The sequence below is a fragment of the Pararge aegeria genome, chromosome 13 (assembly GCF_905163445.1).
Source record: "Pararge aegeria chromosome 13, ilParAegt1.1, whole genome shotgun sequence".
NCBI lineage: Eukaryota > Metazoa > Arthropoda > Insecta > Lepidoptera > Nymphalidae > Pararge > Pararge aegeria.
The window spans coordinates 6,950,907-6,967,875 of NC_053192.1; the positions used below are offsets into that span (position 1 = coordinate 6,950,907).

Genomic DNA, 16,969 nt, shown 5'->3' on the forward strand with positions numbered 1-16,969 from the left:
AATATTTCTACCTATTTTTATTTTTGTTGTGCTTGACTATTCAAGTAGCACGAGTGCTGTATAGTAAGTAGCACATTCAAAGTCTCAGAACGTTCAGGAAATGGTAGCTGGGACAGGAGGTTTGGGTAAAGTTGAAACTGCGCCAGAGAGGTCGTCGATATAAATATAGTAAATAATCACCAAATTGTGTCGAATAATAAACATACTAAATAAATATAGTACGGCAATACAGTGACACACATGCATCTCCAAATAGCCCCAAAGCAAGCGTGACTTGTGTTATGGGTACAAAGTTGACTGATGGATATTTTTTTTGAATAATTAACATAAATACTTATAATTTACGAATAAACACCAAGACAATGTAACATTCATGTTCATCACACACGCATTTTCAAGTTGTAGGAATCGAACCCACAGCCTTGGGCTCGGAAAGCAGCGTCGATATTACAGTTTAACGTTATTTTATATCGTAAAACTGAACTAGTATTACTGTATTAGTATGTTGTATGTAATCACAGGGGTTCTACAGAGTCTGTTTTGAATTTTCACACAAATAGATAATTCTTACAACATCAGCTTTTTTTTGTTAAAGTAAAAATATATAAATAAATATATTATATCTTCCAAGGTCTTCCAAGGCGGAACCATCGCATCGGTTAGCGAGTGTTACTGGTCGGTTATTCTTTACTTTATAAGTCCTGCTCTTTGTGATCTCGTTTATACGTTTATCTAATATGACCTTCATTGGTTAAATCTAAAACATGTCTAAAATTGATACGAGCTGAACGTACCTACATCTGTTAAAACTCAAAACTTAACTTTGGAGTAGATGAAGTAAATCTGTCTTTATACCACTCCATAAAGACAGATTTACTTTACGTACTCAAAAGTTAAGTTTGTAAAATGATAATCCATGGGCACAGATTCGGTTCAGATATATAATTTTGTCGGTTTTGATCTGCTAAATTACCTATTCCTGAAACAATTCTCTAAGCCTTAAAGTTTAAGGACTACCTACTTAATATCGTGTAACTATCTTATAGTTTTTGTTTTTCATCTGACGGTCTAACTCTTGGTAAACGTTGGTTTTTAAACTGTTTTTTTAAAATATTTACTACCTACTCGTACTTCCAATTAAGTGTTTGCAGGTAGATAAAAAATTTTTTGGTTTGTAAATTTTGTGGTTATTCGGCTCTTTTATACTGTACTAATTATATCCACAATTACGGCCGAATTTTCAAATTGCCTGCCTTCAATGTATTTTGTGCAGTGTATCTATGTATATTGACAATTACAATCGTAGCGAATGTTAACAGCTTTATCTGTGAAGATAAGAGTTCAATTATCAATATACTTAGGTACAACACCTACTAATAAAAACTTGTGCAACCTAGCTTTCGTTAAATTTACGAACAAGTCCTATAAAACATCACTGTAGATTTAAAATTCTAAAAACATCTGTACATACATATCACGACCAACCCTTATATTTTGTGTTTCTATCGTTTAGTTTAAAATAACTACAAATAACTTACTATTATTTGGATTATCTATGCTTGTTTGCTAAACAAATTTTTGCAGTCTATTTTCTATACATCTATAATACTGTCGTGTTTTTTATCGGAAGCTTTGAGTTTTTCTTGCATTTGAGTTAACATGTCTTGCATACGACGAATCTGTAAAACAAATTGTTTCATTAGTATGTATTTAGCTAAAGGGGAGAAAGAGAGAGAGATTAAACGGATAGTCGGTTGACCGGAACCTGTATACCCAATATTTGCGAGTCTCTACGCGGAATAAGGTGAAACCTATTATTCGACCTTAGTCGTTTCTCACATAAATGCAAAAAAGTTTGGAGAATAATTAATTGTTGTTAGTTAACTTTCGGAAACGATTAGCCAAAGGTTATTTTGCAAAGTCTTGTAATTAATCGTAATTGAATACTACCAACAAGCTGTTATTCTTCACACTTAATTCAATTACTCAAAGCTAGCTAGTTTTTTGATTACGAGTATGTATCAAATTATTGTAATTAATAAATTATAGTTATATTTTGTTTTCTTTCTTTATCAAGAAACCTATTTTTTCAAAATCCAACTTATATCCGTTTCATCTCTCTTTTTTATATTATTTAAGGGCGTGCCTACCTAAGTATTGTAGGCATTTGTCAGTAAACACTAATACCTAGAAAAAGCCCCCCCCCAATCAATTTTCTCATTAGATAGGTATAGAATTGTCACAGTTCAGTCAAGATAACGAAAATTGAAATAAAGATTTCACTGACAAATACTTACGTAAGTATCTTTAAATATCATACATGCACCTGAATTATTTTCGGTATGTTATTTTGTATTGGCAAAATACCTATTAATGTTTTATAAAAGCTATTATGTGTATGGTTGTCAACTACCTATAATGGATAGTAATTAGTTATTAGATGGTAGGTAGGTAGGTAACCTTATAGTGCTGTTTTACACTACCTATATAGGTACATGCATCAGACTGCAGACAAAACGAACCTAATAAGATGAGTGTGTCGTTAATATTATTAAACTTCGTGACCTCATAGCACGGCATCTGACCTTAATAAACTTTAACCATGCGTTAACATCTCTGGAGATATGTCCTACTTTAGTAAATATGTCACATGGATGAAATCTACTTATAATGAGTTGTATGTCTATATGTATTCATCTATTATTCTGAGAAAAGCTCAAAACAATTAAAATAAATTTTAATTCTGAAAACCATGCAGCATTTTAGACATATGTGTTGAAATCAATCTTACGTACGAAGTCCACGGTAGCCCTAACACGGAAAGACTTTAAGATTAAACTGTGTTATAAAAAAACATTCAAGTTGATCTTTGTCCGTCGCAACGTAAAAGCGCGTGACGTAAAATCAGCAACAAGCGCAAGAGCCAAAAGTAATTCAATGAATTCACCTCTTTTTTATTGCCTGCTAATAAGTAATGATGCAGTCTAAGATGGTAGCGGGCTAACCTGGCAAGGGTATGACTGTTTTTGTAAACCAATATCCCTAATCACATTTTACGTTCCATCGGACCGGAATGCTAAATCTTACTTAGTAGCACGTCTTTGTCGATACGGTTCTAAATAGCCACAGCCGTAGCCCCGGCCAGATCAAAGAAAATTCCGGGGATCGTACCCGGGACTTTCCCTTATATGACTACAGCGCTCACAAATACATAAGGAACGTCGACAAAACTAAAATAACTCGTGAAATTTATAGTAGGTATTTTTATCATCATAATTCCAATGTTCATTTAAGGTGAACACAAGTTGTACACCAAATTGAATATGTCGGCATACGGCTCGCGCATAATCAGCTGAAAATATAGAGTACACAACATATTTGTAGTCACATACACGCCGGAAATTGGAGTAGTGCGAGCGAGATCATTTGAGGACCATTAACAAATTGTTCTCAATTATTACACAAAAAGGTACTAAGAGCGTTTTTAACACAATATTGGCTAATCCTAGTTTAACTTGTCTCATCAAATTGAACTGCATTCATAACTTAATTTTTTCAGTTTCGTCGCATTCTTGACGTGCTCATTAAAAAGCTTGCCCAACTAATCTTTCACTAGTTAAGAATTACCTGCGGCTCTTGCGCGGTGCGTCTCATATGCTTCTTTTGTCAGAATTACACATTATAATTTTATTCAAGTAAAATGTTTTAATAACCTTTATATACTTATCTATTATACTTTATAGTTTTAGATTTATTGGTTCCACAAGACAAAGAATATTTAATTTGAATAGTAATATATGCATAAATAATATTGTTTGTATTTTTTTTAGTAAGTATAACTCTATATCACATTATTTCATTGTATATAATAGTCCAAATGGTCACCCATGGGCAAGATAGCCAAGACGCTGCTGGCGGTATTGCCCTTTTGGATTGCAAGGCTTATGAATCCTTTGGGTTGTATATTAGCTATTATAAAGCTCAATAAATTGTTAATTATACCTGATACATTTTTATTTACCTCTTCATCCTTTTGTAGTAACAAACGATCTGTGTCCGTGAAAACTACGTCGGTGTGGTTACCCATCGAATCCCTTTTCAATTTTCTAAAAAAGGCCAAAATGTGTTACATAGTTTAATAAAATATAAAGGTAGCTTTCCGGAAACAACTAGGGCTGTAGAAATCAATTAGATCGCGTGAACAGAGCTTATTATCAGTGTTTCGTGTATGCAATGTAAAATACTGTAGAATGCCGTCTATCAGATTCTTTCATCATTTCGTTTGTTTGTTTTAGCAGGATATGATTGAAGTTTTATTAAAGTTTTGTGATAAAAGTAGTTTGAGGCCCGAGACAAAATATCTTTAGAATCCGTTGCCTATGGAAGCCTGAATTGTCAATTTTAGTTAGCACTTTTCCAATAAAAACGTTAACAGAGCGCTGATAAACGATATTCCTTAGGCAGGAAAAAAGAAAATTATAAAGTTTATTTACCCTCGCTCCCGCATGGCGTGTTGCGATATTTGCGAAATGCACTGGGCGCGGAAGTTTTCGTAATGCACGTCTTGCGTTACATCCTTCAGGTCTTGCATATGCGTCGATATCAGCATCGTTCGCAGCTTAGTGAAATCAGAGTGCCGCGGGTTTTCCACTGTTCATCACAAAAAACAGATGAACAGATCAACTCTATTAGTTATGATTTAAAATTATATGCATTTACACGTCTATGTTTTTAAATTATTATATAACCTAACTTAGAAGAGTTAGAGGTGCGTGCTGGGATTGGAACTCGGCCCCCCGAAAGTGCTATCACCGCTTCCACGGCAAGATCACTAGAGCTCATTTAAAAAATACTTATGAAGTATTATCTGAGTCTTGCTAAAATCTCTTGCATATACATTACGTGTAAATGAAAACCGAAATAATACTTCACAGGCTTTAGAGGTACATTATGTACTGACTCTGAGACTTATCCGTGAAACCGAAAACATAATAGTTTTTGAGTAAACCACTGCCATAGTTTTTAATGACAGAAATCTGATACAACCCTAACAAGAAAAAAAGTAAAGTTAAAATCATGTGACTCGTATCCGTCACTTTATTAGGTACGCGTCTCGTAGCGTAAGTACTATGCGCGTATCGGTCGTTTTATCTTTACTAGGATTGGAAGGTGTAAGTAAACACTTAGAATGTCTTGAATTCGTTTGTATGGAAAAATATATATGAATTTTATGATTTTATATTTTTCAGGTGATTCCTTATGAAATATACTTATGCATCCTTCAATATTATCCCGTTATTCTGTTACACGTTGTATAGCTCGCACTATTGAGCCGGATAGTTGACGTAAAGCTAGGTGAAAGTAAAGATTACCATCCACAATGCCCCAGGGATATTGACGGCCGCGCACGCGCTTTCCGCCTACCTCCAGAACAGTATCGGAGGCTACTACGGCGAACGGAGCAGCGGCTTTCAACTCTCTGTCTTGTTGCTTGAATTCTTCATCCTCATCGCTGTCGCATTCCGGAAATTGGTACACCTAAATTAAAAAATTGTAATTTGTTCACATTGAATAAAATACTTCTTTTTGTTACAGAGCAATGCAGCTTATTTCTTCTAGTAAGCAGCATCGCTGTATACCGATCTGAAGGGCGAGGTTGCCGGTTGCCGGCACATGATGCCTCAGGTCGATAGACATAGGGAGGCAGATTGCAGGACCTATTCCTTGTGAATTGTTGCACTGTTTATGCGCGATGCATAACCTCTTACAACCATGTGGGCCTCTAAGCTTGGTCCGTAAATTATTACTAAAAAAATTAAGAATTACATACTAAATTCGCTTACGTAATTAAACTGCTTATTAAAATTATACATATTTTGAGAAATTACTTATTTTATTTCGTCACATTAATTTAATAGCTTGTGTTAATTTTTATATGTACAACGAGAATTACAACAAACTGAAAAATGAATAATTAATGTAGCCGGTACTATTTTTGTAAATTATCAATGAATTAGGTACCTACTTCCTACCTAGTCCAATCTATGTAATATATTAATATTTATTTTTTTAAATATTTTTTTAATCCATTCGCTATATTCTTTGATTGTATATTTATTTAAACATGACTTTTTTTAGGCTTGAAATTGCTTATGTTCTTTATCCGTCTATCTAATGATGAGTACATATTTATACGAGTAGGTGGAGTCATAGAGATTCAGTAAAATATTACTAATGAGCTTGTTAAGCGCCTATTGGGCCAGTGTTTTTCATATGCTCCTAGGAAGGTAAATTGCCTCATTTAATCCTTACTAATATTATAAATGCGAAAGTGTGTTTGTTTGTCCGTCCTTCACGGATTAACTTAGCAACTTAGAGTTAGTTGTAAGTTGTAACCATAGAAATCTTAATATTGTCTTTCACTATTAAGATTTCTATTGTTGTAAGTTGTAACTAAGGACGGAGAGTAACATACGCTTATTCCCGAAAACCAAACGCTTTCCACGGGATTTGTGAATAAACCGTAATAAGTACGGGCTAGTATATACCTAATAATTATTAGACCCTAATACTACACATTACAAAGAAATTGTATGAAACTAAGTAGCTGTTGCCCGCGTTCGTCTCCGTCCGCGATTATTACTAATCCCGTGAGAACCGTTTGTTTATCTGGAATACAGAGTAGCTTATGTTACTTTCTTTTCTATTTTTGTCTTTCTCCACGCCCAAAATCAAGTTGATTGGTTTTTTAGTAAGGATATGAAGTAAGGACAAACGAACAAACACACTATCGTATTTTTATTATTAGTAAGGATTAATTGAGACAATTTACCTTCCTAGGAGCAAATGAAAAACACTGGCCATATATATTAACGTTGGTAAGGAATAAGGGTAGTAAGGATTGCTCCGTCCTACTTGTATCTGATGCTCGTCCAGATCGTTCAGTATGCGTGTCTTGAGCCGCTTCACTTCAGCGCTGGTGAGGGAGTCCGCTTTCGCTATCACCACCACGATGTTCACCTTCCGATGCAGCCGTCTCATCATTTCCAAATCAACCTGACGTAAACTGTTCAGAATATTAACTTTCAGAATCTAGGAATATGTAACGATTTATTTTACTAGTATGGAATTCGCTATTTTTTATCTTCTTCAAAAAGGTTATCAATTCGGTTTTCTGGGATGTGCGTGCATAACTGCGTCATTCTATTTTTGTCGAAAGGGGTACTACGGTATCACATCAAATACAAATTCAAATTCAAAATTTCTTTATTCATGTAGGCCATGTTTATGCCGTACTACTACTTATTTTACCTATCATCATCATCATGCTACTGTGCCTGTGGCCAGTTCTAGGTTATAGAGCTAGCCACAGATCTCCTCTCGTACATAACGAATTCTGATGGATGTACAAATACAGTAGGAGGGCTATGTAGGTACCATAATCGTATCTAACTAGGTGGTGGGTAAATGACATATTTTCAAGTTATATCACAAGTAAAATTATATAGAAAGGAGTTGATGATGAGTTACGGAGACAGAAAACGGAACTTTCCAAAAAAAGATAACAAATCAACCGCTATTGCTGGTGCTGCAATAATATGCATTGTTTACGTAATCACACTACATAACATCACGCCGATGTACTTATCAGTCTTACTCAATTTCGAAATTTGGGTGATGGTAAACTTATCCCTCCCATAGGTAATTTGGGGTTACCAGTAAATAAGTCAAATCAATTCTTGGCATTTCTTTTGCGATAGGTAACACGTTTCGTCGGGTGTAAGTGAGTGATTCGACTCTGGGAGTCTTAAGACGTAATGAGTGGGGTAGAGTCGAGAATAGACAGTTTATTCCCGGCTCTGTTGTCGGCTTGTTTCCGGTATTGTTACGTCAATTGCCGATAAACGGTTATTTAGTTTCTTTAAATCGATAATGCACAGTGTTTATTTAATCAGATTTTTTGCGTACAAATGGTTATGGTATACATCAATAAATGAAATGAAAAATACCTAAGACAAGTTTATCACTAAACATTATAGACGAAATCTATGTTGGCCGGAACAAACTGTGTGTTGATTTCATGAGTTTGAGATGATTTCTGTGCAGATAACATTACCATACTGTGTACCGGGCATAGACTGAATCTGAAACCCTCTCTCGTTGGAAGAGAGCTTAGAGCATATACTCACCACGCTGTTTCAATAAGGGATTGGTGGGCCTAAACTATAATAATTACTTATGTAAGTGATAATAATCAGGACCGATGGCTTGACGTGCTTTCCGTGGCACTGGGGTCCACCCCACTCAGTTCAAACAGGTGCATGAAAAAACCCAAATACTAACACTTGACCCGACCTGGGAATCGAACTCAGGGCCTGAGCCTACCACTACACCATTAAGACGGTTGATATAGTTTTCAGGATTTCAATTATTTTAGCGTACATAATAGATACTCGCGAAAATGTCTCCAGAAACCATATTAAGACTAGCAATAGGTTCGTACGATGTCTAACGTAACTACTTCACAGCTTCAACTTTCGGAACGTGGCGTTTTTGTATGTACATTTACTAATTATCTATCAGGCAGCTATTGATGTATCTGGGTCACTATGGAAATAATAAGAAGACGTACCCACGTAAGTGCTTTAATAGACTAAACGATTAGTTTAATAAATGAATAAAGCAATATCGCAATCGAGCAACCAACTCAATGAGCGTTATTATCTTCGTAACTATGAATCAATCGAAGTGCTGTAGATCGCTATCAGTAACATTAACACAACGAGGTTTTATTGACAAGTATTGCACATTCACGATATGGAAATATGAGTAAATACGCATTCATATATACCGCAAAAGGACCGGACTGAAGCAACGTAGAGATTTTATAACCCCTGCTGCTAAAATTGGCGTTGCTGTAAAGTTCAATTTTTCAGTTGCAATAGACAATACAACATAATATCAACAATTTATTTGCGATTGGTTATGTGGATGTGAAGAAATACACCTTCCAATTATTAATTACCCTTTCTGTCTAAAGTAACTCGTGCTAAAACTTTAAAACCATGTCATTTACCGGCCACCTTTAGTTACGGTTGTGGTACATAGCCCTCCTGACTGTATTGGAGCATCCATGGTAATTCCTTATCTTCTATGAGAGGAGGCTTTTCGGCGGCCTTAGAAGAGAAGATGATGATGATGATGATAGGTACAAGGAGTAGTATTACGGTATAAACAATTTAAAGTCTAGGGCCTCTCCCTATAGGTCCCTTACTACCGAGATCAATAATACCTTCCTTGCTCCAGACCTTCAGCACTATCGCTCTGTCTAGACAGATTTGTGGGTATTTCGTGCTGTAGTAGGAGATACATACCTGTGAGCCCAAGGTGGTACGAAATACAGACAGCAGTGCACTCTGTTATCCTGCATATGCCGTCGGTTCAAGCCGCTTTCATCAGTGAAATATTGTCGGAACTGTTCGTCCACGTAAGCTGAGCAGACCCGCCACGAATCTTCGCAATTAATAGCATCTCCGAATCCAGGAGTATCTACTATTGTCAATCTGAGCTTCACTCCGCGTTCTTCGATCTCCATGGTTTTCTTTTCGATTGTCGTTGTTTTTTCTATTCTATCTGTTGAATATATTCATGTAATTAGATAACAGGAAGGTAATTTAAAGAATATAATCCTTGTAATATACTCAATATTATAAATACGATGTGTGTCGTTTGGTTGTTTAGTCTTCTTTCTTTATTACCTGCACTAACCTCATTGAAAATCGGCAAAAAGATATATATAAATATAAGATATATATAAATCCCTGAGACCGACAAAATTTACTTTTTTAACCCTAATAAAACACGTTCACATTCTGGTTGCTAAAATCTAACCTTTGTATGGCTAGCAGGTAAGGAAATTTTGCAATTTTGCGGGTTGATGGAAACATAGAGTTGGTAGTTTTTAGCACCGGAAAATTAATGATTCCCGCAGGATTTTAAAAAAGCGGACACAGTTATTTGTTTACTAAAAGTACCAGGTAAAAAAGCAAGATACGTATAAGTAAAATAATCATCATGAAATAGTTCCTAAAAATAACCCGAATTGATAATATGTGTAATTTGTTCTAAGTATTTATTGTTAGATACACTTTTAAAAGCTGATAAGAAAGACTGTAGCATCTCTATCCTCCAGTACCTTAATTGTGTTATTTCTCATAAGGAAGGTATATTTAATGTTATTGTTCTGTTCTTTAATTTTATTAGTACACTTCTAAGTATTTATTAGTGTCAATATTCATACTGGCAATATTCTATATTTTGCTACAATATTCTATAATTTAGTGTAGTCACTAAATTCGTACCAAAATGCAAAATATTGCTTATAATCCCTTTTAACATTGTTTTTAATCATATATGGGTTTTAACTTTTAATAAGTCGATTCTCACCTTGGGCATCAGAAATTTTCCTGTTTTTGTAGAGATCTCCAAGAAATAGACTGTTGATTAGTGTAGATTTTCCAAGGCCCGACTCACCAACAACCATTAGTGTAAAGTCGAACCCTCTTTTGACAGATTTGCGATGTACCTGCTCCGGTAGAGTCGCAAATCCGATGTAATCACGTTCTCCACGATCTCTTTCTGGTGTGAATAATAGGAGAATTAAAACTAAACAACGAAAACAGAACAAGCATTTGCATCTAATTACTAACAAGTAACAGTGTTAGTGGTACAAATTAAAATGTCCCTTTCCATTATCACAGTATGACCTAAGTAGACATATTTTTCTAAAAAAAAAAACCCTAGGCCTTGTCCCTGCCATAATAAAAACGTGTCATAACGTCGGAATAAATTATGCATTGTTTTATTACATTTTGACTAATAGCACTTTTAAATGCCTTAGCGTGAAAACGCACGGCAAAACTATTCCGACGTTATGCCGCGTTTATTAATAAGACTTCTAGGTTATTAATATAAGTTATGTAGCGTTGGAGTAGTGTGTTAGTAACGCAGTGTATTATCACGCTCTGAGGTTTGATTGTCTTTGAGTATCCTTAATACACGATTTGATCTCTCTCAATGGATGAGTCGTTTTCGACTTTGGAAATACACACATCGGAGTAAAATGGATCCTCTAAAAAAATATTTTAATGATCAAATTTTCCTACAAATTTTTAGTTCAGGCTTTTGACAGAAAGTTTTTAAAACAAAATCAGAAGTATAGGATTTGCAACTTTAAAAAGAGGTTCCCTAGGTTCATTTTACGTTGACGGTACAGATTTGAATACACCAAAACTACTTGTCGATTGCGCGCGAATTAATCTTGCACTAAGGCTAGGTACTTACTGTTAATGTGTGACAAAACTACGTAACTATTATGACGTTTCGCCACGTTTATTAATAACTAAATTATGAGTAAAGCTTATAATTTTATAGGACCTAATTAGGTATTCATTCATCAAAAAAACTTTGCTTATAGACTGTAAACATAGATAGGTACGTTAGTACATATTAGGTACATTCCTATTTGATCACTGCGAACTAATGCGGAAGTACGACTCGGCGACATCCTGTACATAATCGTCCAGCATTGGATCGCTTCTTTTGAATGTACAAGACGTGAAAGCGAGGTGGGTAAATTGGCCATGCAAATTATGTTCTTTGTGCAGATGCAGGTACTGGGTGCTAAGTCCGCCGACTGCAACGGGCGTAACGAAGTGGAACAGTACCAGTTCCCAGTATGTAGTTTTCGTGTCCCTGGACAGTGTATGGGTGTACCCAGCATTGAGGACAGCGAGCGGAAACGACGAACGTGGTCATCAACTGTTTTATGTTGTCGCTATAATTAGGAAAACTTTTGTGTGGCGCGAACTACAGTACTAATAGTTTCGACTGAAGTATTTTTAATATTACGATATTCTACTCAATTTCAACCAACACAACTCAGACCGCTATTGTCTTAGACTAAACCATCACTTACCACTAGGTCATGAAATGCAGACAAGGACTGACTTTTAGTGTAAAAATAAAAATAAAACATTTCGTGCTTGATGTTGCAGTAGCAAAATTAACTAAATTCAAGGGGTTCTTAAAAAAGAAATTCAACAAATATTTGTTCAGTTCAAGAAGTTTATCTACCTATATTTAAAGATGCATCAACACTTAAATGAAAACGCAAACGAAATAAAAATTATTATAATTACTGTACTTGTTTAAAGCTCTCATTCCCATATTATGTGTTCCAAACAATAGAAAGACTTTGCAGTTTTTGTTGTATCTAGTTATTAATTATTGCTATTACAAAAAGTAAACACTATTGTTGATCATGACTCGAGAAAATTTATGTTGTGGTACAGATAGAACACGTATTTTCCAAACAACCTGCGCGAGAGTTTAATCTGCTTTGTTTTGTATAGGTAGATAGAGCTAGATAATATAAGTATAATGGGAGTACCCATCACATACCTACCAAGGGAACCTAGTATAATAAAAATATGATTTTATTTATATAACTGCAATATAGCGAACAAAAAATAACATGTTTTTTCGCGTTGTCTAGACTTACGATGTGAATTTTATGCCCATATTATAAAGATACTGATCTTGAGTAATTCTTAATTATCTTTAAATGTCTAAGTATACATAAAATATTTACTAAAGTAAACTTAGTTTGATACTATATTAACGTGAATAGCTCTTTATTTAATCTTTAGACAAAAGTTAGTAATGAGTTTTCAGGCTGATGTTATTATTGAACTTACGTATTTTTATAACGGTTGTAAGAGGCGTCTTCTTTTGGGCATCGTGGCCGTCGGACTTCTCCGAATCCTTATCACAAATATGAATGTCTAAGATTGCGTACGAGTCGCTCTTCTCCATTATATAGTGTGTTGAAATACTTTTCGGCGAATCAGTTATTATTTAACTTTCAGACTAAATATATGTCCTTTTATTGTAGCATTGTATCGACTTTTATCAATAAATTAGCTAGAGCCGATTGAAACACAGAAAAAATTGCACTGTATTGTTAAGTACCTATCGCTTATTTAGTTATCGCGGAAATATGGCTCTACCTAAAGCGGAGCAAGGTACGCGGCGGCCCTCGCGCGCTACCGGCAGAACGCCCGCGGTAAAACTGTGCTTGTACGTCGGTAGATTATATTATAGAAGCAACAACTTACTTGTTGTCACTTAGAGATTTGAACAGAGAGGCGTTTAATAGCGTCATTCATTAACAACACTTGAATTAAATTGAACTCTACGGTGATTACGAAATCTTTCACATGCAATTGTTGCTGATGAACCCATGGAATAACTTGTGCATATGGTATCCTACCTACACACAATACAACTTAGCTCGCCACCTACTAACCATAATATGATTTAAAGACAATTGAATCTATCGTTATACGTATAAAATTTTTACTAATTCAGATGCTATTATATACATTTTTTTTGTCTTTTCGACCGTGAGTGTATACGGTATACACTCGGGGTCGAAAAGACAAAAATGTATTATTAATATAGTTCTATAGAAGCCAATATTATGCGTTTATATAAATCACTAAACGGTAATGAGATGACGAGAATCCTAAACCTAGAAGAAGCTCCCAAAAACTTAGTTTATTATCTAGTGATAATGAGCGTCACCGAACGCTTACATACTCTCCGAGGCACAGAGGAAAGGTTAAGGTAAACTTTGCACCTCCTGAGCTGTTTGTCCATACAGACACTGATTTAGGTCAACGATGCAGATTTTTTTAGCGTTCGTAACGCGGCTATTGTCTTAATAATAATAAAATAATAAATATACACACTGTATTACATAGCCATCTAGCCCCAAAGTAGGTAGGTAAGTGTAGCTTGTGTTTTGGGTGCTAGGTGACTGATGAGTATTTTTATGGATAATATGTACATTAATACTTTTATTATAAGTTACGGTTACTGACTTAGTACCTATACCTATTACTAAATAATATTCATTAAAAAGCTTTGTTTAAAATCTTTCATCTGGAGCTTCCAGCAAAGATTGTGAAGGCAAACTCATACTACCTACATGATGAAACGTGACGCCAGCAGTCTTTAAGTACCTAGATACCTAGATGGGAGCGCGCGTATCTTAAAGGGGTAGGCGTGGCTTTATTAGACCAACATATTACATCATATCCATAACCCCAAATCCAAAATCTACCATATAAGTTGTTTGTATTATATTTACATTTTATATCGGTCGTAGCCACTCGTATACTATATATTAACTTTTTTTAAATTGTACTGTAATAATCTCATATTAGCAATAACTTCTATCGACTATCACTAGTTTATGTTACATATTCTACCGAGTTATTTGTGCCGTCACTCGGGCTTCAAGTGAAAATCAGCCACGCTGAGCCGATTCTTCGTGGTGTTACAGACAGACAAAATGTTTTTTTAGGACAGAGGCGAATCTTACACCATACAAAGATTGTAAAAAGTTGTAACTTCTGAGTCGCGAAATTTATATCTATTCTATTTAATTATTATGCAGAATTACTTACCGTTCATCATTTCAATACAGAAGGATCAGTAAGCTTGAAAAAAACCGTGTGAAAATTTAAATTAATTTTCACGATATCCTTTTCAATTCAGTGTAATTCTTCTTAATATTTCTTCTCGTTGTAAACATTTTTCTGGATTTCTTATAACTAGGTACTTATTCTAATAATATCGATCGATTTTCACAATTTTCTTCAAGATCGATTTTGCGGCCGCCGAAAATATTATTTAAACTGAGATCTCATCTTATTAGTACATTCATCATTATTCAAAATGCCAGGCGGATTTCACACAACTTCTCTTCTCAAATTGTTAGCTGTACAGTAACGATGGTATGTCGACATTTCTAACCTAAACACCAAAAAGAGAGAAACAAAAAATATCGCGCGACTACTACGTAATAAATATCACGACACTAATCCTAATAAATTGTAAAATCTAAAAGAGTAGAAAAAAATCGAAGTAAAATAAATCACATTGTTTGTGCGCCGTACTGTGCGTGTGCGTTACGTAATGTGAGGGTCCGGGAGAGCTCGCGCCCTCGGCTTCGCCCTCGCACAGCGCATGTGCGGACTTGCGCAAGAGGAACTTCCATATAAGGGTGGGAGCTGATCAATACTAGGAGCTTGAAAGCGACTGCGTGGTCCCTCGCAACCCCCGTTTTTACGACATGGGCACATATTAAACACGCCACGCGTGATGTAAAATCAACTGATCATCGCAGTTTTGCATAGCTATATAGGAACGATTGACGAGTACAAGGTATATATACATATAGTAAAGAGCTTAGTCTTATAATATGTTCCATTGTGAGTAGCCAATATCAGCAAATTTTAGTTTATACATTAATAATTAATTTATACTTTGTTAGTGATCTTGTATCAGGTGATTGAGTGTCATTGAACGTAGGTAACATTTTAGCTCAAACATACCTATTACGTATTTATTATTATTATTTGAAGATACCGATCTCTTACAATTATCAGATCTGTAGAACCTACACTCTGTGTTCTGATGAGTGAGTGAGATTTTTCAAAAGTTTTTGTGAACAGGCTAGTACGAGTAAGTATTTTGTATTTTCGGAAACACATTACGAAACCCGATAGGCCATTACCAGCCTACTCTCCAACGTTTAGAATTCCTAATAACCTACCTACCTACTTCAATCTTCGTATTATTTAAAAAATTTAACTAACCTACTTCATTCTTCATATTATTTAAAAAAATTATATCTCCAAACATGAATCCAACAATTCGATGCGAACCAAATCATATATCCCCGTGAGTTCATAAACTTCGATTGGAGATGCGTGTTCGGTGTTACCGATGTGCTTCTGCCTTTACAAATGATTTGACTCAACTTCTGTGCTGCCCCAGATGCATAAAGCGCGTCCCAATGAATTCAAGGTCGTTGTTTACGTAGATGTTTGATGCATCTGTATCTACTCACGTCAGATAGGTACCATGAGTAGATAGTATACTTACTAAGTACTTCGTGACTTGTGTACGTATGTATTACAGGGCTATGGCTCTGCCTTCACCTAGGGGAGATAGGAATATGTAGTTTTTACCCACCATGCTGTTACAATAATCAACACTGCACACTGGGCGCAGACCTCTCATAGGCGAGAAGGTTGTACATAGACCCATCAACCTGCTCCCAGCTTTAACATTCAACTTATTTTTATTATTAGTTTTCCCAGAGATAAAATAAACTCACATGCGGTGAAATTTTCAACTCCACATGAACTGTTATAGGTATATTCGGTTGGTGTCCATAAGAAACCTACCTGCTGACAGACAAGCGGTACAGGTACTAACGGACGGACCTGACGGACAGACGGATAGCGGAGGCTTGGCAATAAGATCCCTTTGGCACCCTTTAATAAGAATGCTTTGAATAACTTTTGTTGAACTTCTTTACTTTGATGTAGTGTCCATTAAAGTAAACTCGCTGGCCAAGGCTCCCTAAAGGCTGATTTTTTAGAAGTACCATTTATCATTGACCTATACCACCTTTTCAGTTGTTTTAATCTTTATAAAATCTTTGGTGATTTAGTTAGGGTACAACCAATTTAGTAACATATCGCAAGTTAAAATGTATTATTTTTGCGTGCTTGTGTAGGGTAAAACACCCAATTACTGACACTATAAGAGTGGCAGCGTTATTGGTAGTAAAGCTATTAAAGCTTTTTTTGTAGGATAGTGGCAGTACAGAGTCAAATAGTTGGGTACCAATACTACTAAAAATATAATTTATACATTTACGACATAAAATATTTCACATTTTTAGGTTTCAGGTTATTGACAAAGGTAAGGAAGGTAATTTTTGGGCTTGTTGTAGTACCTATTGACTTTTTTAGGTGCTTACTTTTATTATTATTCAACTAGAAATATTTTGTTTGATTATTTTTTAATTTTGATAAGAAACTTTCTT

The 16,969-nt window shown here is 35.2% G+C and overlaps 1 protein-coding gene across 4 annotated transcripts; it reads right to left on the reverse strand.

Moving 5' to 3' along the window:
- Positions 1-378: 378 nt before the first annotated feature.
- Positions 379-15,030, reverse strand: LOC120628627 (septin-2). 4 transcript variants are annotated; one of them, XM_039897097.1, is made up of 9 exons: positions 12,759-13,110; positions 10,447-10,638; positions 9,375-9,633; positions 6,916-7,066; positions 5,373-5,538; positions 4,494-4,650; positions 4,022-4,106; positions 2,796-2,811; positions 379-1,679 (listed from the first exon to the last, which is right to left on the reverse strand). In XM_039897097.1, exons 1-9 carry the CDS (start codon positions 12,874-12,876, stop codon positions 1,621-1,623), a joined length of 1,203 nt encoding a protein of 400 aa, XP_039753031.1. In that variant the 5' UTR covers positions 12,877-13,110; the 3' UTR covers positions 379-1,620. The 4 variants fall into 4 exon arrangements, with proteins under 4 accessions (XP_039753031.1, XP_039753032.1, XP_039753033.1 ...); XM_039897098.1 differs by having other exon boundaries at positions 2,792-2,811; XM_039897099.1 differs by lacking the exons at positions 2,796-2,811; positions 12,759-13,110 and adding an exon at positions 14,535-15,030.
- Between the last annotated feature and the right edge of the window lie 1,939 nt (positions 15,031-16,969).

Excerpts from the sequence above, each read along its gene's own strand:
- LOC120628627 (XM_039897096.1), bottom strand. The coding sequence starts at position 12,876 with ATGGAGAAGAGCGACTCGTACGCAATCTTAGACATTCATATTTGTGAT. Across the intron at positions 5,539-6,915 it reads TGGACGAGCATCAGATACAA|GTGTACCAATTTCCGGAATG; the intron begins GTAGGACGGAGC and ends TTTTTAATTTAG. Across the intron at positions 4,107-4,493 it reads CACGCCATGCGGGAGCGAGG|AAAATTGAAAAGGGATTCGA; the intron begins GTAAATAAACTT and ends GGCCTTTTTTAG.